The 23,893-nt window shown below is 36.6% G+C and overlaps 1 protein-coding gene across 1 annotated transcript in view; it reads right to left on the reverse strand.

Moving 5' to 3' along the window:
- Window positions 1-23,893, reverse strand: part of RANBP17 (RAN binding protein 17) — a 163,822-nt gene that overhangs the window by 126,002 nt on the left and 13,927 nt on the right. Inside the window, exons 8-14 of the mRNA XM_074883783.1 lie at window positions 21,444-21,517; window positions 20,861-20,980; window positions 20,451-20,597; window positions 19,133-19,305; window positions 16,317-16,510; window positions 12,200-12,305; window positions 10,510-10,645 (exon numbers count right to left, since the gene is read on the reverse strand). Of these exons, the coding sequence (XP_074739884.1) occupies window positions 10,510-10,645; window positions 12,200-12,305; window positions 16,317-16,510; window positions 19,133-19,305; window positions 20,451-20,597; window positions 20,861-20,980; window positions 21,444-21,517 (950 nt within the window). The remainder of the gene's footprint in view (window positions 1-10,509; window positions 10,646-12,199; window positions 12,306-16,316; window positions 16,511-19,132; window positions 19,306-20,450; window positions 20,598-20,860; window positions 20,981-21,443; window positions 21,518-23,893) is intronic.

Consider the following 23,893-nt stretch of genomic DNA (forward strand, 5'->3'; position numbering starts at 1 on the left):
AGAAGAGAATCTGCTTGAGGTAAAGTGATAACTGAGTTATTAAACAAAGAAAATAATCCATATCATAAATAAAAAAAATATTACAAATATGAAGTAGTATTAGTGATGTGGACAGAAAATATAAGTAGTGTCATTACAACCAAGTCCAGTCATCAAAGACAAAGCAGAAGCACGTAAGCCAAAAAGATTTATATGAAAGCAAAATTTGAAACTACTTTTGTAAAACAGAAGAAGGAAGATCACTAAGCAATGTAATAGTTCCTCTGTGCTAAAAATTTTTAAATACACTTGCATTCAAAATAAGATGAAAAATGCCAAAAGATTGATTCTCTAACATTTATCCCCCCCCATCAGCATTCCCTAAATCTCAATTTTTGAGACAGGTAATCAAATTAAACAAACTAATGGCTATCACTCACACACCAAGGGAATAGAACGGAAAATTAATTGATGCAAATACTTAAAAGTCAACTACTACCATGCCTATTTTGCATATAAAAACAAAATGTGCAAGAAGAGACATTTCATTATAGATCCAAACATCTCCACATGTGTGGAATGAATTACAGGTGACTTAGCCTAGTTTTGCAAATCAACTATCCACCTAACTTCACCGGAAATTTCATGTTCTTCCGTCAGCATAAATACTAGACGTTTTAAGAAAGCAAATAAATGAACAGACTCAATCTCATTCTTCTTTAAAACATATTTGTAATATTATTAGGAAAGTCTTTTTCTTACTCTCTTCTTAGCATGCAACAGGTTTTTTTGTAGTTAAATTGTTATACTAAATTATCTGAAACGTAACTCTACAACAAGAAAAATTTATCACGTTTGCAGCATTTTGAGACATACTGTACCACTGTTTTATCGGCATTTTGCTGTTACCACAGCTTTTCTCTTCTCCTGCCACCACTTTAATTTGTTCTGGGCACTTGCTATTAGAAAAAATAGTAGTGTCTCTCAAATCACAAATTATACTCACAACCAAACAACCCAATAATATATTTGCCAAACACTTAAGAAGTCAATAATTTGGAGTGGAAGTAGGATTAGTTTTTAAGTCCGCAAGTGATGGTATCAATTCTGAAACGTTTAAATATTAGTTTACAAATATTGCTTATAGCTTAATAGCATCATAGACGTAACTTCACAAAGATATTGGCTCTAGACAGTAATTATATCCTCAGCCTAATGTTGCAGTTAATGGACATACACATTTCAATGATAATTGCAGTGCCTGAACATGATAATATGCCTTTATTAGCAGCTACAAAATAAGTCTCAGTTACAGCCAAGCGCAGAACTGAACTATGCTAATTATTTATTTTTAAGATTGCCTGATTTGTGTTATAAAACTCTAAAATAAAACAGCACAGCACTTAAACCCGTGCTTTAATTGCAAACGTGATTAAATAATATCTATATAAACGTTCACGCAGGTTTTAGTTGTCACGAGTAAGTAACTTACAAGTTAGCAAGATAAAGGTGTAGATAACTGAACAGCAAATACACTGCACTTAAGAAAAAAAAGGAGATTTTAAATATTTAAAGATTTTAAACAGCGTTGCAAGAAAAGAAGGAAGACAAGGAGTATATAATGTAAAATTTGGGAAAAGAGAAAGCAAAATAGAAATTCCCCAAGCAAACACAGAAGCAGAACTGCTGTATAGTCCAACAATAAAAACATTATCAATTCCTGCATAAAACAACCAAGTAGAAAATGACAGAATTGAGGATATGTAATATGAAGAATACTTTACAACTCAACCTGATGAGGAATCCAACGTTTATGACTCTGCAAAGTTCTTACTGTTTATGTCCTGATAGGTTCTTTGCTGTACAGAACTTCCAAGTAATGGAGAAATTCAATAAAAAATTTTCTAAAAGTAGTTAAAGAACAGACACAGTGTATTGTGATTTAAAGTTTGCCAAGGCATTTTAAGTAAGAATTGCTGTCTAGTCCCATGAACTAAAATGTCACAGATTCTAGCTCCCATTCTGAGCACTGAACTGCTGCAAGCCAAACCGGCCACTCCAATCCCACAAAAAGATCCTACAATTCAAAGTCTGAGCTATAGATTTCACTAGTTTTGTGGTTGTCTCCATGCTGGAAGACAGATCTTTTGTTCAAGAAGCATTAAATGTTCTCCTCTCATTTTTGCTCTTTGAAGCTTGGAAAAAAGATTTTTCTTTAACAGTATGACTAAAATCACCAGGAAATTAATTGTCAAGTATTTGTCCCTTTCAGTCTTACCTTTCCAAGCATTTTGACCATACTGAATGTTGAGTGTATGTAAAATGCTTGAAATATCTTTGAAATTTAAGTTGGTACCTTGTAACCTCTTAAGTTCTGCAGGTAAGCATAGTATCTTGCTCTATTTTAAAGCTAAAAATGTTTAGAAGAAAAAGTTTATAAAGAAGTCATTAGTAAGATTTCTTAGGATGTTTGTATCAGCTCTACAGATTTGGAAAAATCCTGCAATACTATGATCATTCACCATGATAATATCTACTTATTTTGATTTCTGTACTAGCAATTATATTCTATTTAATCCAGCATGGACTGTTACATGACTTTGGAGCCTTTTATGACCAGTACTATGCAGTGTTTCCCTCCCACCATTTATCTGGAAAAAAACACATAACTCTTGTGTTTGGCAAAACAAACCCAGTTCTGTTTGTGACATTCCTTTCCTGCATACAAGCAGAGAGGGAAGGCTACATGCTGCCTCAAAAGGAGAAGAATTTTACAACTGCTGTTGAAGCTTTTCATCAGGACCAGATGGGGCCAAGCCCCACTGAAGGCAATCCCTACTTTCTTTTCCTATATGAACTGCAGGGAGACTGGAGGAGAACAGTGTGGTAGCTATGAAACAGAGTGAAAATGAGATTTGGCCCAGTGAAGTGAAAAATACCAGTGACAGTATTTTTCTTCTGAAACAACCATTCTTTATTTTTCCTAGAATATGCCATAGAAATAAGTTGTATCCAATTCTCACTATGATGCTTCCTTAACAAACTCTAAATGTTAAACTTAAATGGGAGGCATTTCATGCAATCTGAAAAATATTCAGTTCAATTAAAAATAATTGATGCATGGTGAAATAATTCTTCCCAAAGCTGCTGTAAAATCTTCAAAAAATAAAGCTACTTAATAATTTTCATCTCCTACAGGCTAGAGAGAAGCATTATTGCATATTAAAAATTGGAGTGTAGTTTTCCCAGAGGTAAAAGAAAGTTATTAAAACAACCTATTTATTGTTGATATAACTATCCATTTGTGCTACACAAAAAGTAACAATTTCAGTACATTAAAAGAAAAGCTAATTAAGGCATAATTAGTATTTTCTACGTTTTGATAATTAAGGGTTAGTTGGCTATTTCTTTTCAAATTTCTATTTGATGTACCCCAACAACGCCTTTAATGAGCAGCTAACACTATTGAATCCCTGATGGCTGAGGAGTTTAGTGACCACTACTACATTACTTTCATTTATCACTGCCTCTTTACCTATAAATTAAAGTAGCCCTGTAGCTATGTTGATCTACTTTATATCAATTTCTTCATCCATATCAGCTGAATATGTATGGCATTAACCTCATTTACTAGTTTGGAAAAGCTGAATTAAAATGAGATCTAATTTCTAGTGCACAGAACAATTTCAAAACTGCCTGCTAATTTCCAGCACCTGTCAGTGTTGTGATCTTCACCTCACTGTAATGAAATAAAACAGTATATATATTTTACAGCTCAGAAAAGGATAATAATTCATAAGTGTTAAGATATCATTAATCATGAAGATGCTAGGACCCAGAATCTTTTATGACACACAGATCAACATCTTTACTTGCCAAGATCCCCACTAAAGTCAGTGGGACTGGTGCAGATCTCTGGGTCTTACATTGTGCAGGGTGAAAAGTAGTCATATTCTGCACAACTATGCTTTTTTGGGTTTTGGGGGGCTTTTTTTTTTGCTAGGTCATGCTTCTATGTCTGCAGGCAATGTAATAAAACAAATATACATATAGTGAAGAAATATCAAAGTAACATAAGTCAACAGAATACACATTGCACATTAAAAGACAAGCCTGTGTTCAGTGGTTAGATGATATCTGGTTACATGCATTTTTTGCTTTCAGCCACTGCAAACAACATACAGCAAGGAAATTACACTTTTTCCTCCCCCTCTAAACATACTGTAGTCTAAATTCTAAACCCTCCAGGTATTTTTTTATCATAATGCAGATCTACCTCATATGTCAAGTCTATAATTTAAAAGCTTTAAAAACACATATAGATGCAATCCTAAATGTTAACACAGTAACTTCTTTATATTGACCACATAAGCAAACAAAACACGTGCTGGATAGAGTAAGAAATCCTATTTGCATCCCCCCACTTGATATTCATGCTTTAACTTGTATTTGTAAAGGCTCTTTATGAAACATTCATCCATACTCCTGCTTCCTTCTTCAATCTCACCTGGCCTAGACTGAAAACCCAACCGGATTCCCCAGATTACTCAGCTGATGTACCTACAGAAGGCGACCGATGCATCTCTTCATTTGTACATGGAGCTGTTTCCCAGAAACAGAAGAGTCCAGATTCTAACTCCTACTTTGCCACCTTGTGTCCCTATCACTTTTACTTAAGGCTGGAGCAAAAGCAAAGCACGGCTTGCTGGAACACCCTATTGCCAGTGACCTTCACTTCTGGAGGTATCCCTCAAACTAGACCCACCTGGTAGAGATTACCTCCAGACTTCTCTGAAGACGTTCAGGGCTACCGCTTGATTACGAAGAGCAGAACAGGGAACCATTAACTGCTTCACAGTGGAGCAAAAGAGTTTACTTAAATGCATTTTAACCAATAACTTCTTTTTAATATACAAAGCAAACACTAACCTTACAAGCATAACTATTCTGGTTATGATTATGGGTGGGATTTCTTAAAAATTGCTCCGCTTATAAAAGGTGAAAACAGAACTCCAGACATAATCTGTAATCAGGCTCTGCTAAAGAGCATAGCTCACACTTGCGATGACTAATGTTTCCACCACACTACGCTTACCTAACAGGTGAACAGGTTCCAGTTTTGACCCCTATGTTTCAAGAATAACAATAGTAACTAAAGGGATAACTTTAGTTAAATAGCGCCACATGCTGTAGAAAGTAAACATGACAAGTGCAAAACAGAATACCACAAAAAACCTGGAGTGTAAGGGACATGATAGACACTTCTATATCCTAATTCTAAACCCTGCTTAACACTTATTAAACACATTAATATTTTTAATGTAATTTCTTTCTCACATATAGAACCACTGGTAATTGTCCACTAAACATTTCTATTTTCAGTCAGAAAATATTTAACTAAAAGCATTCCCTTAACAAAGAACTTTATTTCTGTATGCACACATTTTTCAAGAGCACACTATTAGAATAATTGCACCTCAAGAGAAAAGTCTTCAACCAAACCAATCTTTGCTATAAAATCACTGTAAACTGTGTAGATATGAAAAACTGAACACTGTTAGAAGTGTCAGGACTTCAGATTCTGAAGATGCCTTAATATTAAATTTGTTTCAAGTTAAGGACACAATTCTAAGTTAACTTAAGAAATTTTAGTAATTAAATTAGCTAAATTAAATTTCCTGTGATATATTAATCGGCAAAACTTATTCAACAAGTTACAGCTTGATTTACTTTTGGCAATCTCTCAGTACCAATTAGAGACAGTCAGAGAGCCAAATACACCCACCCATGCCATCAACTGCTGATGCAGCCTCTCCTCTCCCAGGGGGCAGTTTGGAATAGATGCAGTTTGAACCACTCTAGGGAAGACTACAAACCCCTCCTGTTGCTTTTTTTCCCCCTCCAAGGACAAACTGGAAGCAGGAAAATGTCCTGGCTAACAAGTCCTGCCTTTTTATCCTTGTTTAGCATAAAATTAGTGTCCCAAGTACAAAAATTATGAACTATATTTATTATCTGTGTTAACAAATACACTCTGCAACAACACAAGCAGTGTTCAAGCACAAGGAGCAGACCTCAATGTCTGATCTACCCGCCACAGAAACATAAGAAATTGCATTGTAACTCATGAAGCACCTGCTCATTAAATGACAACTCTGCTCTAACCCACAATAAAAAAGGCAACTAAAATACATTCGTAGCATCCCCCAACTTAGTTTTTGCACTTGCCATGGGAAGTTACGCAGCTTAGCAGAGATGTCACCAGATAGTGTCTCTAAACTGCAGGCTATTCAGTGAAAGTCCCACCTGTGGCTGGATAACTAAGAAAAGATTTTCCTTAGCATGGATAAATGAGGACTGAACTCGTTTTGAGCTTGAAAAGGAGTCGGACTCCTCTGCTAACTCTCCATGTCCAAAGATACTGTAATTCCTGTCACTCTTAACACTCATATTCTTCTTTTTAAAATGGCTGTAATGAGTTGCTTGAAACATGTCAGGCTAAAATAAAATCCAGAAATAACAGAAAATTTTCTTATCGGTGGTTGATTGACATAACACACAATACAATAGAGGAGGGCTCATTTTCCTGCAAAGCATGGTTTTCACTGGCTAAGCCACAGCAAACAACCATGACCATTTATAATAGTCTTATTATGAAGCATGAGATTAGACCAGCAGGACTTCTGGTTTATTCTGTACTTTATGGAAAAATGAATTAAGTATACCTGGACATAAATCAAAAGCCCTCATAGCATCCTGGGTAGTAAACACCAGTACTCCGTTACTGGTACAGTTAAAAAAGCTTTCCTTAAGTCTTCTTTCCTACAAAATTAAGCCAATTACAGCCTGTCTTTCCCTTGAAGGTCCCTGAAAACATCTGGTCACTAGCTTTTCTAAAACAACTCTCACCATCCTTGATTTTTTTGTCCCATCCCAATATTCCATTTGCTAAAATAAAATAAAACAGTATCTTCTGCATCTTACTTGTGTTGTCATACTCTCTCATTTGTCTACAGTTTTCTCAAAAGCATGGTGCCCAAAATTGGACACATTTTTCCAGCTGAAGCCCAATCAGAACCAAATACACAGAACTGAATAAGAAATTCCAGCACCTGACATAATATTCCTGCTACTTCAGCCACAAAGATGTATTTTTCTTGTGTACAAAAACAACACACGCTGTTACCCCTGCTTACGCTCCACAGCACTTTCTGAAATAAAGCTGCCTGGCCAGAGACTTCCCAGTGGTAGTTGTAAGAAGGAATTTTCATTCCTGAATATGGTGTTTCACCAACATTTTAAGCTTTCTGGTTATTTCTCCAGCTTATGAAGATCTTTCTGAATTCACATCCTGTCCTTTGTGATCATTTCCTCCCAGTCTAGTGTCACTTGCAAATATAAGTAATTGTATAGTTGTTGATATGTTAAGAATATTGGAAAGGAAAAGTCTCATTCAAAACAGCAATGTTTTGTCTAATAAATAACGTGTCTGATGTCAGGAATCAAATTTGAACACAATATTACACTAACAGTAGTGGCTAACAGTGGCACGCTACAGTAATGCTAGAGCTACCACAGAGGGAAGCTGAGACTACAATTTCAGTAACGCACAGCACAGTGATGTTCCAGACAACTTACTTTCTACTACCCTGCCAGCATCCAAATCAGCAATATGCCACAAAAAGATGACTACAGAGGCTAAGTCATATCAGCATTAAAACAAAATATGTATTGATAGACAAATCGATATTAATAGTGCTGTACAGTACAGGAGAATCCAGTCTAGTATTCAACAGAGACATAATAAATATACTCATTCAAAGGTCTATCTGGTCCAAAAGACAGTATCTTGATGTATTATTTTTGTATTGGAAATGTAATGGTAATAAAGTGTATTACAGTATCATGGAAGAGATCTCCAAGGTTTTGCTATTCTTCCTTCGACAGCAAGACGCAGTGGACTGTTTAAGAAGAATGCATTAATTTACCTAGCCAATTTTCTTTTTCTATAATGAGTTTGCTTTTATTATATGCACATACTTAAGAATATGAGTTAATTAATGAACAAAATTTGTATATTTATATAGAAGACCACTTCTACAATTTCATTAGACTACTCAGCCTTTTCTAACCATTGTCTGATTTTCTGTATGCAAGATATGATCAAATAAAGAAATATTCTCAAAAATTATTTCAACATGGCTGAAGCAAGCAGAATTTCCATTATCCACTCTGTAAATAAAACAATTCAAGCAATCTTGAATATTTATATAAATGTGTATTAACTTAGTCATTTGATATATGTCTGTTTCTTCCGCTTCCAAGTGTGAGCCTTTTTATTGCGTATTTGTAGATAGCTGCCAGCAAGACACAGTATCAGAGGATTTACAACTGTGAGGGTAGAATGCCATCTGCTGCTATACTTGCTGCTACAGCAGGATAAAACAGAAGAATCATACAAGTGCTGCCTTCTGCCTTTCTCTTAACTGTAAAATGTATACAAGCATCTCATTTTATTAAAAATTTAAAAAAATCCCAAACCATCAAAACTGGGAGCTCAGATGCCTTTACATGCAGCTTTTGTTATAAGATCTGGTAAAATAATGTGATGTGGACCATGGGATTCTATCAATGCAAATGAGAGACTGTTGTATCAGGCCTACTAGAACAAAACAAAAAAGAAAGTGTAATTTGATTGCAAACTAAATTATACTGGTAGATAATGTAATCAAAACAACAAAAACCGAAAAAGCACACTTTGAAAATGCATTTGTAATGAACTATGGGGTTGCTAAATTGGGGACAGAATTTAGAAACACCCCTTGAACTGTTATGCACCACAAAAGCCTTGCAAAATTCCCACTTTCCCAGTCTGGTTACATACAAGACACATGTCATAGGCAGAGGCAGTATATGGAATATGTTACATTACCAGTTTGATTCATGTCTACTTACCAGGGCAGGGGAAGAACCAAAACAATAAAGCAAAACAACACAAAAATCCCACAGTTTTCCCCCATGTCCTTTTGGTAAAAGTTAATTCTTTCTGTTCAAAGTGCTCTTCAATAAAAGCGGGCTGAACTAGATGATCTTTAAGGTCCCTTCCAACCCAAACCATTCTATGATTCTATGAAATCAAATGGAGGCATTAGCCTGCATTTTACTCAATAATTAACCATTTAACCTTCCACACGCAATGCAATTGCAGAGGCAGTCTTATTCAAAACACATTGCTGAGCTGAATAAATTCATATGTATTGAATTCTGGTGTAGTTGGCAAGCGCTCAAGTTTTACATTTTTTTCTATCATAATGGAGCTCCAGGTGATGAAGTATAAATAATGCACTTGAGTTTTTTGCCTGCTGCTTCACCCACACGCAAACGCTGCCAGCTTTCTATAACAATGGACATAAAAAGCTTGGGTATACAATCTCCTATAATTAGCTGTTAGAGCATACTATACATTGACAGGACTCCTCCACAGTTACACCTCGATCAGTCAGAATATAAGGTAAAATCAAAACCCTCAAAATCAGATAGAAAGAAAATCTGGGAATTAGAGATCAGAACAACAACTACTATACACCCATGTTGCCTTTGAATTGCCATCACCAGGAGTTTTTGCAAATGAAAATACGAGGAGCATGAATACATTTTTACGGTGTGCCTTCTGTTACTTAGCATTAGAGCAGTGCACCACATTTAAAAATAACAAATCAGCTTTGACAATTGAAACACATTGCTTTCATGAAAAAGTAATTCAGTATAGTGTAAAACTTTATTTTTAATATTAAGTGAGGAGCCATTCAATAAGGTTGAAGTACAGTTCAAACCTGAAGGGATAAAGGAATTCTTGAGATTGGGACTATTCACCAGAAAGCAAGGATAGAGTACTACACAAGTAAAACCAAATCTCAGTCACTGTCACAATTCTTGCTAAAGATTTGCTTGGGGCTCCAACAGAATTCTTTCAGTCTTTCTCAAGATCAATTGATCTCATCTTACTGACATTCTCTTTATAACATCTATATTATGACTGTCCCCTACAGTTAAGGTGAATTAACTGCTGCTTCTTCAAAAATGCATCTTACTTTTCCCTCTTCTCTATTTAAAATGCAGAAAAGCCAAGTAATGTGAGAGATACAGTGGAAACCACATAAATGAGTAACTGTCAAAAGAACAGAACTATTAAAAGAATAAATCTTGTGTACCCAGCTGTGAAATATAACACAATATAGCAGAACCCAGCTAAATGTTTGAAATAAAAAATTGAAATGCAAAGTAACCTAAAATTGTTTAATGAACATAGCTGTTAAAATATTAACTCCTGCATACCAAAACTCAAAAATATACATGGTAGGAAGCCTGCTCAGATGAACAACACATTCATAAGTTATCTATCTATCTATCCACCTAGCCAATCAGCCACCAAGCTAAGCTCAAAAGCTTTTATGTATAGGATATATTGACCTGCCAATTTCTGCACAGGCTTTGTTACTTCAGATGTTGTGGTTTACAGCAAATATTTACCTTTGAGGTGTGCTGAAGCTGGTCGCCCACATATGTTTTACGGAACTGATCCAAGAACCACAGAATTGCCAGTTCTACTTTTTCATTACTACACTGTGGTAACTGGGCATCCATCAAAGATATCAGCTGAAAAACTCTTAATGATAGGAAAAAAAAACATTTTCAGGAAGAATTCTCAAATTAAATATTGTCACAGCTAATTTCTTTAGGAACCCATCAGCCATTTTCTGCTTGCCTGAGTTTCTTCTAGGATTTTGTTTTGTTTAGATGCTAATTATGCTAATTGACCACTATTAAACATAAACATCAACATAATGCTTTTCTAATTACTTTGTCACTTGGAATTTTCTTAGATACATATGTTACACTGTGGTGAGTTTGTAAAATGTTTTCTTTCTTGGAGCATCAATTCCATGATGAAAGAAACAAAGAACTCTGAGAAGCATGGGTCTCAAACTGCAAGATAAGAGCTGTTCAAGTTCCCTGGAAACTATTATACTTAGAAATATGCACCTTATTCTTACATATGCACCATATAAGCCACTGTTTGCCTCGCTTCTTCCCAATTCTCTCTCTCCTAAAACATCTGAGCAAACATGTATTTTCTGACATAAATTCTTACTTGGTATATATCTCCATATTACCAGGACTGATTGCAAGAATCCATTTCAGCCTATGTCAGCTAAGAAAATTTAATACTTTTTTTTTTTAAAAGGAATATTCTTTTATTTAATTTCCTGTGTTCTTCTACTATCTATCCCTTAAAAACCTAATTCCCTAGCAATTCAAAAAGTTATTCTCACCTTTTGCCAATTCTGAAATATATAGTCACTGGATTAGAAGTCAGTAGCTACTTCATCTGTAAGCCTGTATATTAAATCCTCTCACTTTTAATAAAAACATAGTGGAAGATTGCTAACACCACAGAGCCCCAGGGTAGATTAGGAAGGCAAGAAACAAGGGAGAAAATGTAAAGCTTTCTATCCAATTCTAAGTTGTATGCCCTTTTTCATGTGTTAGCTAGTGGATGTAAATAATGGGATCAAATATGCATGCCTATTTTAACATACTTGTGGGTGAAAACAAGGATTAAGTGTTTACCACAAGGACTACATGTCATTCACAGTAATCCCTAGCTCACTCCTTGCCCTAAAACTTGCAGGAAGACTGGCATGTATGTTTTTAGATCTAGAGCCTTCCTTTTTATTCCAAGATTTAGTCTAAAAATAAATCTAAATTTTCAGTGGTTAACCAGCAGTTCCTCTGCACTTCTTCACCCACAATAATTAATGTAAAGGAAGTAGTGCAGAAAATAATAGCCATAAATCACAACTAATAAAATTAACACTTGTATACAAGTATAATGCACATATAAAAACAGGTAGCTACATGGGCATATCTAAACACTGCTTATGGTGAGACACATATTTGCCTTTAATCCTCTTCCCTTTCTCTGAAACAGTTTTGAAATGACAGCCTTAATGACTCTTTCATTGCTCAGGATGATAAATCAGGAAAGATCAAAGCCAGTGGAATGGTCTCAACCCACAGAAAGTCAGTACAGTCCCTGAGCACCCACCACCCAAGAACTGGACCAAACCCAAGACATTTAAATTCAAAATATCCGCTGATACTAAACGTCATTAAAAAACCCTATCAAAATAAAGAATTCAAAACAAGCAATACTTACCGACAGGATAATTCTCCATCCATGGCATCATGTTCATCAGTACTAGTGTATGTTAATCGTCCTCCCACAAAAGTACCCACAAAATAGACAAGCCATGCCAGACGTCCTAACATTAAAAAGCAAGAACAGTTAATGATTACAAACCATTATGCTAGCACAATACACTTCCATAAGGTATCAGTAGCTCTATAAGGTATCAGACTGCAGAACGCTGTCAAGAGAACAGTTAGGTTTCTCCCTTTACCAAACTTAAAACCTACCCAGACAAATCAACTAACAAAAAATTCTGAGCAGAACTGACAGATAAACTAGAACAGCCTATTAACATGGACACGCTTATAAAGAAAACACAAAAGAATTAACCTAAAATACAAATTAAGCAAACTCAGCCTGGTGAGATTAGATATACAATTGATCTAGTATTCTCACTTGCCTGAAGTAAGTTACTTCAAGGCATGGAACAATTTTATCTACAGTGGGGCTGTTACATCTACTTATCATAGCATTAGGAAGTAATTGAGACTCGCTAAAACCTACTTCTCAGTTCTATTTCAAATAAAGAATTATTTGTAATATTAAACTACTATCTGAAATTATTTGTGCATAAGAAAATATTTATGTCCTAAGTCAGACACATTCTTCAAGAAAAAAGTTCGTGAACTACCACATAGTTTTGAAAGTCTCTGTGGACTGTTTTCTAAAAGGGTTTGAAAGACAGAGCTCATCCATTTCAAGCCATACTGTCATGCCTTCTGATCTTCCAGATTATTTAGCTCTCTGTTTCCACTAAAGCACTTATAAGATCCACTGGCAAAGTCCTTATCAAGTCAAGTATGATGCAAGGAGCATAATTTCTGTAAAGCTAAGGTCCCACCTATGACTCCTCGAGTTTGTGTATGTATTTTGTACAGACTTTCAAATACTGAAATCCTGCTTTATAAATATGGAACCCTTAAGTTTACAAACATTGAACTCAGGGGAATTCTTTAGGCCTCTCTGCTGGAAAATCACTGCCATGTTGCAAAACCTGTATTATTTTAATCTCTCTGGCACATTAGAGTGGAATAGCTTTAAATCTGACCTACTGATACCTACTCAAGCCACATAGATTCCTGCTTCAGCTTTTCAAACTGTGAATCCACAGTAACGAACGGCATCCTCTCTCAGGAAAGATGCGTCTGTTTTCCTAAGGTAAAATCAAAACTAAGGCCTAAATAGCAAAGTAACATATAGACCGGTTAAAAACCTCAGGATACCGCTAAAAGTTTCTTCCTCAACTGAAATGCAGACACTATATGGCAGTAAAGATACTTTTAGACTCCATTTCATTTGGCAAAATATACTTTATAATAAATTAACATGAATTGATTGAAAATAACAACACAGCAAAGACAACTCGGAAGAGTTTCCATTTAAGTTAAATTAAGTTACAGAAAAGGCTTCTCAGTGAGATATTTACATAAACTAGATGCCTTGCCCTCATTACCAGGATTTTACCAAGTGTTGACAGCATAATTTACAAGAGTGAAGACAATACCTCGTTGAATTAAGTGTCTGCTGAACTCACTCTGAAGTTTAACATAAAGGATAAACTACACATAAACAAATGAGGTCATGTTATGACTGTAAAAAATATTTTATTTTGGATAATTTCTGTGTACATTATCAGGACATGCACAGTATCTACCAAAGGTCTTGAGGTTTTATTTCATGTTTGTTTCAAATCTCTGATAAACTAGTCTTTATTTACGTAACATAAAACTTCACTTAATTTCCCTCCTGTTTTACATTGTTGAATTTTGAAAAACCCAGAACTGAGAGAGCACAGAATGCTCTACTTTCTAAGCTCCTTCAACCAGGAACAATTAACAGTTCTGAGGTGTTCCAGTATCCTCATGGCCTGAATCTGGGGACTATACATCGTAAGTAATTCTGTTTCAGTCAGAGGTATATAGTACAGTGTGTTCTATACATAAATAAGATGCTGAGATCAAATGTACACAAAAAGATAACACAGAGTATGGAACAACATGCAGATGATTTCAACACAGATACAGGAAAGTATTCGGGTTTATCTTAAATCTCAAGTCTTATTTTTAAAAAAACCACACAAATATGTAGTACAGTCTGAGATCTGTAACAGAAAGCACTTTGTGACAGGGAGAGTTGACCTTTGAGACAAGACAAGATATATGAAGAAAACTTCTAAATATCTTCTCATGTTGTTCCTGTTCCATTCCTAATAATCTGGAAGGATGGTATCAGCTGTCCAACAACCAACATATTTCCCTGTTTCAAGATCTGTGCTCCTTCACAAACAGGACACATCCAAGGAAAATCCCATCAGACACACTACATGTTGTAGTACAAACATCTGTTAATATAGGACACTAAGAGACTGCACCATCATTAGCAAAACACCAAGGAGCTAAAGTGTCTAAGAGAACAGACATTGCTTAAATGAATTTAGCATTAACAGTTACTAAAGAATGGCCAAAGATGGTATCAAAAAACAACTGTGAAGTGGTGCTAGCTGGTTCAAAGAGCAGAGCCACCACTTTGGTCAATAGCCTTTTTTAGAATAAAAACCTGTCTTCCTTTCTACAAATTCCAGTAGCTCATTTTTAAGTACATAGTTATTTTTCTGATGATAGCCCTATTCTCTTAGCACAATACCAATGAATAGGTATGACTTCTTTCCCTCTTTTATACCTTCAGTATTTAAAATTTTCAGTGCTTTTGCTTTTGCAATTACTGAGGCAGACAACATCTTTTCTTTTAGAAAATAATTATTGCTGTAATAATCTGTAATTATGGTTTATAACAGCAATAATCCCAAAGAAATCAGTCATTACCATAGATCACAAGTAATCATTAACTACTGTTAATGACCCATTTCTTGGGGATTATTGTTTTAGTAAACCATGACCGTATCACTATTGATACAGAGAGCAAGACAGTATAATAAAATGAGATCTTAATATTACATTAACTTATTTTGTAACATTAAAAGCTATTAAACATCCAAATTTAAATATGTATATCTAGGGGATATAACAGTTATTGTTCAATATGAGCACAAATGTTTACTTTGCAGAAAAAAAACACAGTATTTAAACTGCATCAAATGTTTTCTAATGCGTAACAGCAATCCCCAGAGCACTGACACTGAAAGACTCCAGCTGATTGTTTCCCTTTGGCCCCCCATGGCTGGGGAATGGAGTATAAATTCAGACTGCAGCTGGTCAATGAAATCAGGACATTAATGAAAGTCCTCCCAAATAAAACTTGATAGGTGCATGGAAGAAAGTAGAATTAATAAAAAAGGTAAGTAGGAGGTCTTATATAATTAGTGAAAAAATGGCTCCTACGTAGAAGAAAACCAGCATATTCAAACTCAACAAAAGAAGAGCAAAATAAATCACAAACATCTAATAGCATGCAAAGAAACAGCTGTATTATGCAGTAACCTGTCTCACCTTTTCAAAATAACACCATTTATCCATGTACAGATGCAACAGCCATAAGATAACTATATTAGGAAAGAGCCAGTAGTTATAAAGACAATTTAAGTGAGACACAGAGAGGACTGAAAGGGGGGGGGGGGGGGGGGCGGGCAGGGGAAGTACTTATTATTTTTACAACTTACACTACAATAAATAACTTGAGTTTCTTGAAAGTTAGGCAATTCATCTTAATAGAGCTGTATAAAATAAATTAAGGTTTTTAACATTACATTGATTTTTACAGACAAATACAAAAAGAACAAAAGTTAATATCTTCATTTTAAAAAAATGTTCATCAAGTTGCAGCTGGTTCCTGTGAGGGCCCCTGAGGCACTGAAATGTTGATTTTCAGAAATTAAAAGTTTTTACTGCTCTCATGTATATATTTAAAGATGTAATAAGATGTTAAAACAAACACATCAACTGGCGATGTATCCTATTTAATACAAAGACAACGAGCCAAAATGTGGTGCAAGGTGACTTGGATCATTAATTTCTATTTTGAGAAAAGGTCTAGTTATATCTGCCACAAGATCACCACTGTTTTTCATATGCAAGTATATGGTTATTGGCACATAAAACACAGTCTAAAAATTAAATTAAATACTAACCTTCCTGAACTGTGATTTCTAATGGATTCCTACTAGAAGAGTGCAATAGTTTTTGGTAGTTTTGTGCATTTTGGTCAAACAACTGTACAAGAAGCGTACAGGTCTTTTCGTATTCACACCTGCTAACTGTGCACAGTTGCTCCAGCTGTTGGAAAACTGTAGCTGTATCATCCAGTGGATCTTCTAAGCCATCTCTGGAATAGAGATAAAAAGTAACCACTTAGCCACTATTGCTTAAAAAGCTGTTTTCCCATCCAGATCTTGTACCACTGTCACTGAACTGATCAACTATAAAAGCCTTAGCAGCTGGTAACTACAACAGACAGACTTAAGATCTCATTTTACTTACATACATACCCATACACATCCACACAAACACAGAACAGTATTATATTTGTGCCTTCCTGTTAACATATTTTAAAAAGCAAAGAAGAGAGTAGATGAGGTTGGCAGTATGAACACAGAAAGGTAAATCCTGAAGAACTGAAATCCACTGTGCCTGAACAGAATGTATTAACAAGCAGCATCTTACTCAAGAGGATGATGGGAGGAAAGAATGGAGTACTTAGTAGAAATGGATTTTGCATATTTATTAAGTTAAGCACAAGACCATGATAGCAAAGCCAACAAGCAAGCTTCAGTAAAATTCCATGCAACTGCTTTATAAATCTTTATTTTATTCTGCTGTAAACAAGCTGTGACCCTATGGGATGCCTATAACAAAGAGACCAATAACTCCTGCCATCAAGTGTTAACTATACTCATTACACAAATCACAATAGGAAAGGTTTATTCATCAGAAGGTTACCCTTTTGTTGCATAGGCAACAAAAAATCGACAGATGAAGATAACATCCAAAAATCTAACACTGCTAACATCCAAAGTTTGAAAGATACACAGCAGCTGAAAATCCTGATGTTCAAGATGGTCTGAAACAGACCTCCTCTCAGGTATTTACAAATATTCAAAATAGAAGTTCTCCTTTTAGTTTGTAGAAAAGCATCTGCTTGTAGGAGAATCATTAGTTCCTCACTCACCCTTACTCAAAAGGGAGAATAGCTATTCAACACCACCACCCACCACCCCCCCCAAAAGGGGCAAAAGTGACTTTCCTTCCATTGTTCCAAGCTACTTCTTTTCTGTCCAAAGGACCAGCTGGATGGCTCCCGAATGGAGGGTGATATTATTGACTATACTGGTTTGTAAGAAAAATGGTCATTCCAGAAAACAGGATTCGTTTGCAAAGATGTCAATCTCCTTGGAGCAAAAGGAAGAAGTCTTGTGAAATCAGCTCCCAGACATCCCATGTTTCTCAAGAATGGTCTGGACTTTTGATATTAAAGTCTACATTTGATATTGCTGTCTACAGAAATCCCACAACTAAGGATCTTCATCACACAAGACAATAAGATAATACAACAGCAGTATACAAATCACTTAGAGGTAGGAACGGGTACATGCCAACAGCATTACCAAGGCTGTCTTAAGAATGATACTGACTGGTGGAAGAGAAGGTTGGTACCTTCCTCATGTTTTCCCTGTTGGCTTTTTTCATAGATTAGAAAGCTTACCCCTCCACAACATAACAAGGACATCCAAAGAATCTCTGATCAATGCCAAACAAAGAATCTGAATTTTCAGTGCTGATGGTGATGCTGATGGAGATAACAGCACATTTCAATGGAACTAGTCATGCCAGATGGTTTGACCCTGAAGCTCAGCCCTACTGAGTGCTTCAAGACTGGAAGCTGATATGGAATGTACAACTCAGTAGAGAAGAAAGCTGAGACATGAAGGTTCAACCCTGAGATTCCACAACAGAGAAGACAACTTAAAAATGCCAAAAGAAGTGTAGGCTGGTTGAGAGAAGGCCCAGGAAAACTGAGTGCACCTGAAATCAGCTGCTTGTCCTTCCCTGTCCCAACACTGGAAGCTCCCCTAGGTACCATTAATTCTTGTTCCTGAGACAACAATAGAGAAGGTCGCAATTTTCAACCATTAGAAGTCAGCCTTTAACATACCTATGGTGATAATAACATAAGGGAAATAACACCAACCTTAGCTTAGTCACTAAAGAGTAAGATGACAGATTACATAATTTGCAGACATGAGACTTTGTCTAAACTGAGACAAAAGGACAACAATGGTGAAGTTGAATGCACTTCCTCACACAAACTGAACAAATGACGTCATCTCAGTAATGTAAAATTGAAAAGGTAAAGCAGATGTGGCTTGTTCTGCAGTACTGCAGTCTGACAGGAATTCATAGAAGCCCTTGGAGAAAGTTAAATCCTTTCAGCAATCTAAACTCTTTTTTCTTATTTGCTATATTATAGAGTGACTATAAAATCATTGACTTAAACTATTAAAAAGAAGATTTGAACTAAGACATTTTAAATTGGCCAATTTCAATCTTGCCAGTCTAGCTTGTTCTATTTGGTCTTGCCCTTTCTTGTGCGTGGGGTTCATTCTGCTTTCCCCCTAGAAAGTGATCATCGAGAAAACATATCACAGCTGAACAATACAGTTGATTCAGATAGTCTTAAAAAAAAAAAGGGTGGGGGGAATAGGCTTTTTTCAAAACACAAAGGCCCATGAGAGAAAAAACAATTAGAATTTACATTTTATTTTGGCCTGGATTTAATAAACAAAAGGAGTAAAATTATATCAGCCAATTAAGACAATCTAAAGAAATTGCTATGATAATCAGAACCAGTGTACTTAGATTTTAAACATAACCAAAATATAATATGCCAACAAGTCAGAAAATTAAAACATTCCATATTACAGTTTTAAAGTTGCAATTACAAGTTTACCTTATAACTACAGGAACACATTCCAGTCTAGAAGTAATATAAGCTTTTGTTATCTCAGGTGCATATGTATCTAAGAGATGGGGTTCTGCCGTTTTCACAAAAGGTACAGATGCTACCATTCTTTGCCACAGAATTAGCAAATAATGAACACTATTTGGAGCGAACTCCCAGTGCTATAAGAAAACAAAACATACTTCTGTTAAAGCATCCCAATGTGAAATTTTAGTTGTGAAACATGATGCTTTTATCTTAAGTAGTCTTACTCATTCACATAACTACTGAAGGACCCAGTCAGAACTGAGACATACTATGGCACACATTATAGAGTAGATCCAGAATTACTTATAGGCACTCTCACCTCCTTCAAGGAAAATCCATGATTCAAAACTCAGAGCTAGGCCTAGATTCTTACACAGCGCCTGGTGGGATTTAAGTTCTATAAAAGGGCCACTCAGAAATCCTAAATGTTGAGTGTGAAACTGTCTAGAGGCACCTAATAGGAAATGTAAAGAACAGAAATGCATCTCAACTTTCTTTTCCAAGAAAAGCCTCTGTTGGCAACTCAGGAATTTCAAAGCCAAAATCTTCTCCTAAAGGTCACTATCTTCAGCTGCTATTCTGAAGACCAGAGAAAGACTCTGGAGGAAATACTAAAATAACAATTATAGTATTACTCAAACAGTGTGCACACCTTTATCTTGGTGTGTCAAAAATAGATCTGTAGAAGTTCTAATACTGAGAATCTTGATCCTGTGATATGTGTCTTTCTCATACAAATATGGGTCCCTCAAAAATTTAGACATTATTCCACATAGCTTCTGAATCCAGCTTGGATAGGAACTTTGTACTCAGCAGCTCAGCATACAGGCAATGGGGGCGGGGGGGGGGGGGGCGGGGGGCAGTGTGTGTACGTATATACACACAAAAGCAGAACTCAAGAACCGAGTCAGCGTAGGCACTTCAGAGTTTACATGGGAGCATATGTGTAAGTATTTTAGGGTTGGGTAAAGGGTTTAGCTTGTTGGATTTTTTTTTTTTTTTTTTTGAGGACTACGGCTGGAGGATTAACATCCATCTATCTCCTAATTCAGTTGTCACTTTCTTCTTTAAATCTGCTCCCATTACAAAACTTCATACGAAGAGTGGGAACCAGTTCTACAGAATTTAGAAATCTGAGTTACATCACTGTCAAAATATATTTTTATGTAAAAACAAGCCTCACCACCTCCTCAAAAAACACCAACACAGAGAACTAGGATCAGTCCTCTTTGTCATTCAAGAGTTCAAGAAAAGATAACACTTCTGTAAATATTCTTACCTGTAGGCTAGTAATAGTAAAATTTGCTATAAGTTGGATGACTTCTGGGTAATCTTTCACCATTACTAGCTCTCCTAGTTGATAGTTTGTCTTTAGTCGAGCCAAAAATCGACAGAATTCATGGTAATTACCCGGATCAGATAAACCCTAAATTTGAAGAAGCAAATTTTAAAAAGTTAACAGCTTAATCTAATAGAAATTTTATGAGCACTATTGCTAATTGGGTGACAGTTTTATTTGCATAGGAGTTTTGCTTTGTTTTGAACAGAAAATCAAAGCAAACAGATGTCCAGCTGAAAGTGGTTTTGATAGATTCAGTAGACTGTATATGAATGAAGACTGTAACTCAAAAAACAAATTCACAGTTGTGTTAGCATTTCAAATAAATAAAATAAAAAGTAAAGAGATACCTGTGGATTTTCAAGTATTTGTTTCACTCCTTTGATTAGATTACCGAGATATTTGGCACGTTCCGGATTGCTGAATAAAGACCTCCTTGTAGAAGCAAACTGAACTAAACAAGAAAGTGCCTGAAGAGTAAAAAAAAAAAAATACTTTAAGATTAAAAAAACTTAAACTTTCAGAATAATTATCTCTTAGCATTTGAAGCAATCCAACCTACTGCTGTCTGTAGTACATTCTGTGGCTGAAGATTATTTTTGCAGCAATGCCTATACAATCATTGAACACAAATATGGCTCAGTTTTAAAATTCCCTTTTACAGCAGCTTCTGACTTCACCAAAATAATTAGGTGGATGTTTTCTATGTGGCTGAGCAGTGTTGAATTGGGGGAGGAAGGATTTGAATTCTTTCAGACTCAGAAAAGAAAACTGGGGTTGAAGTTCAATGAAGAGACATTTTGACTAGGCACTGAGCCAGGGGTCTCATAGCATGCTAACACACAGAGTAAAACAGGGTCTTCTGGACAAAGTATAGATGTAAAAGACTATTTTCCTTAATTACTTGAGTGTAAATCACTAGGTGTCACTTACTAACTGAGACAGCATTGGTGGAAGGGAATGATACAAATCAAAAAACAGGTCCAAGGTCTCTGGCTCCAGGAAGACTATGGAAAAAGATAAGTTGGTTTTATCACTCTCCACAAGCAGCAATTCAGTATCTATATTTTAATAGAATCATCTTCTTTTTAACAAAAACAGTAAAGAGATATCACTGTACTTGAGAATAAACTAGATGCATTATTTCATTGCACAATATTAAACAAAGCACTATGCTCTTTTTATCACATTTAATCGATCCTATAGCTCATAAAAAATACTTCCCTTAAGTGCACACAACGCAGTATTTTGTGAGTTGCTTACAGAATGCTGTTCTGTATATCTACCAATGTAGGTAAACTGATTTCTTCAGGTAACTACAGTAATACAGTAGTACAAGAGAGGTTCCAGATACTAAGGATTATTTTAGTCTGTATTTAAACAAAGGCAAGTTTTTAACAAAAGTTCCACAGACTATCCTGAAGTCTAAAGACTGATAAACACAAAAAAATACTTAAACCACTGAGTTACCAATTCACTGTGGAATCACATCAAATGAACTATAACATTACTCTATTTTATGAAGGGGTAACAATAGGGTAGAAAAAGTTCTCCAATAATTCATAATTAAATAACCTCAAAATTAAGTAACATTGCAAAGTTGTTCCATTTAGAAGCATTATTTTAAATGAAGACATGCAAAATAAAGCATCACGTCACAAAGGTTAATTTCCTTAGGCACTCTCTGTGTTTAATGACTAAAGGGAGATCCCTCCAGGGACAATTTAAAATATCTAAACTAAAACCTTGGGAAAATCTATCCCCTTCTCCTTCCTAGGGGGTCTTGGAAAATTACTGTCACTTGCCCAAATTCATCCTTTTGTCAGTATTCCCCTGCTTGCCATGTATTATTGCTCTTCATCCCCCACACTGCAACTAGACAACCATCTGCACGTTAACGGAGAAGGATTGGAGTTATGCATAGAAACTGATGAAGAGTAGTATTGTTGAAATAAGGAGGAAAATCAAACACTACAGAGTGTCATGCTATACAGGCAAGCCAGGTTTAAATCTCCCATCTTGGGTATGGAAAATTGTGAAGTTGCTTTAGCTAAATGTATCAGACTTCCAATCAGGCTCATTTATTTTGCCAAGAAGCAGGATAAATTCACCTACCAGGAGCTCCACGCTGCTAGTGCTAAACTGTGTCCATTACCCAAGGTAATTTCATTAAAGATAGCTTGGACATTGTATTGGGTTTGTGTGGCCATGTTTTGGTAGTGGGGGGCTACAGGGGTGGCTTCTGTGAGAAGCTGCTAGAAGCTTCCCCTATGTCTGATAAAGCCAATGCCAGCCGGCTCCAAGACAGACCTGCTGATGGCCAAGGCCAAGGCCATCAGTGACAGTGGTAGTGCCTCTGGGATAACATATTTAAGAACAGGCAAAAAAACTGTACGGCAGCAGTCAGAAGAGAGCAGTGAGAATACGTGAGAGAAACAGCTCTGCAGACACCAAGGTCAGTGGAGAAGGAGGGCAGGAGGTGCTCCAGGCGCCGGAGCAGATTCCCCTGCAGCCCGTGGTGCAGCCCATGGTGAGGCAGCTGTGTCCTGCACCCAGGGAGGTCACCAGTGGAGCAGATGCCACCTGCAGCCCGGGGAGGAGCCCACGCTGGAGCAGGGGGATGCCCGAAGGAGGCTGTGACCCTGGGGGAAGCCCGCGCTGGAGCAGGCTCCTGGCAGGGCCTGTGGCCCTGTGGAGAGAGGAGCCCACGCTGGAGCAGGTTTGCTGGCAGCACTGGTGACCCCATGGGAAGGACTCATGTTGGAGAAGTTCATGGAGGACCATCTCTTGTTGGAGGGACCCCATGCTGGAGCAGGGAAAGACTGTGAGGAGTCGTCCCCCTGAGGAGGAAGGAGCAGCAGGAGCAATGGTGATGAACTGAGGGAAATCCTCATCCCCTGCCCACCTGTGCCACTGGTAGGGGGGGAGGTAGAGAAAATCAGGAGTGGAGTTGAGCCTGGGAAGAAGGGAGGTGTGGGGGGAAGGTGGTTTAAGATTTGTGTTTATTCCTCATTACTCTACTCTGATTTTGGCTGGTAATAAATTAAATTAATTTTCCTGAATTGAGTTTGTTTTGCCCGTGACGGTAATCGCTGAGTGATCTCTCCCTGTCCTTGTCTCGACCCATGAGCCTTTCGTTACATTTTCTCTCCCCTGTCCAGCTGAGGAGGGGAGTGAGGTGGGCCCCTGGCATCCAGCCAGGGTCAGTCCACCACATACTTATGCTAGACCACCATCAAACCTCTGGAGTTGAAGAACCAAGATGCAACCCTTCTGCTGCCTTCATTAACAAGGTCACATACTAGAGCAAACAAGCACACACAAAAACAATTTCACAGAGTTTTCTCATCACGAAGAAGACAAGAGAAGACACATGCTACAAA

Source organism: Strix uralensis, chromosome 14 (genome assembly GCF_047716275.1).
Source record: "Strix uralensis isolate ZFMK-TIS-50842 chromosome 14, bStrUra1, whole genome shotgun sequence".
In the NCBI taxonomy this organism is placed as follows: domain Eukaryota; kingdom Metazoa; phylum Chordata; class Aves; order Strigiformes; family Strigidae; genus Strix; species Strix uralensis.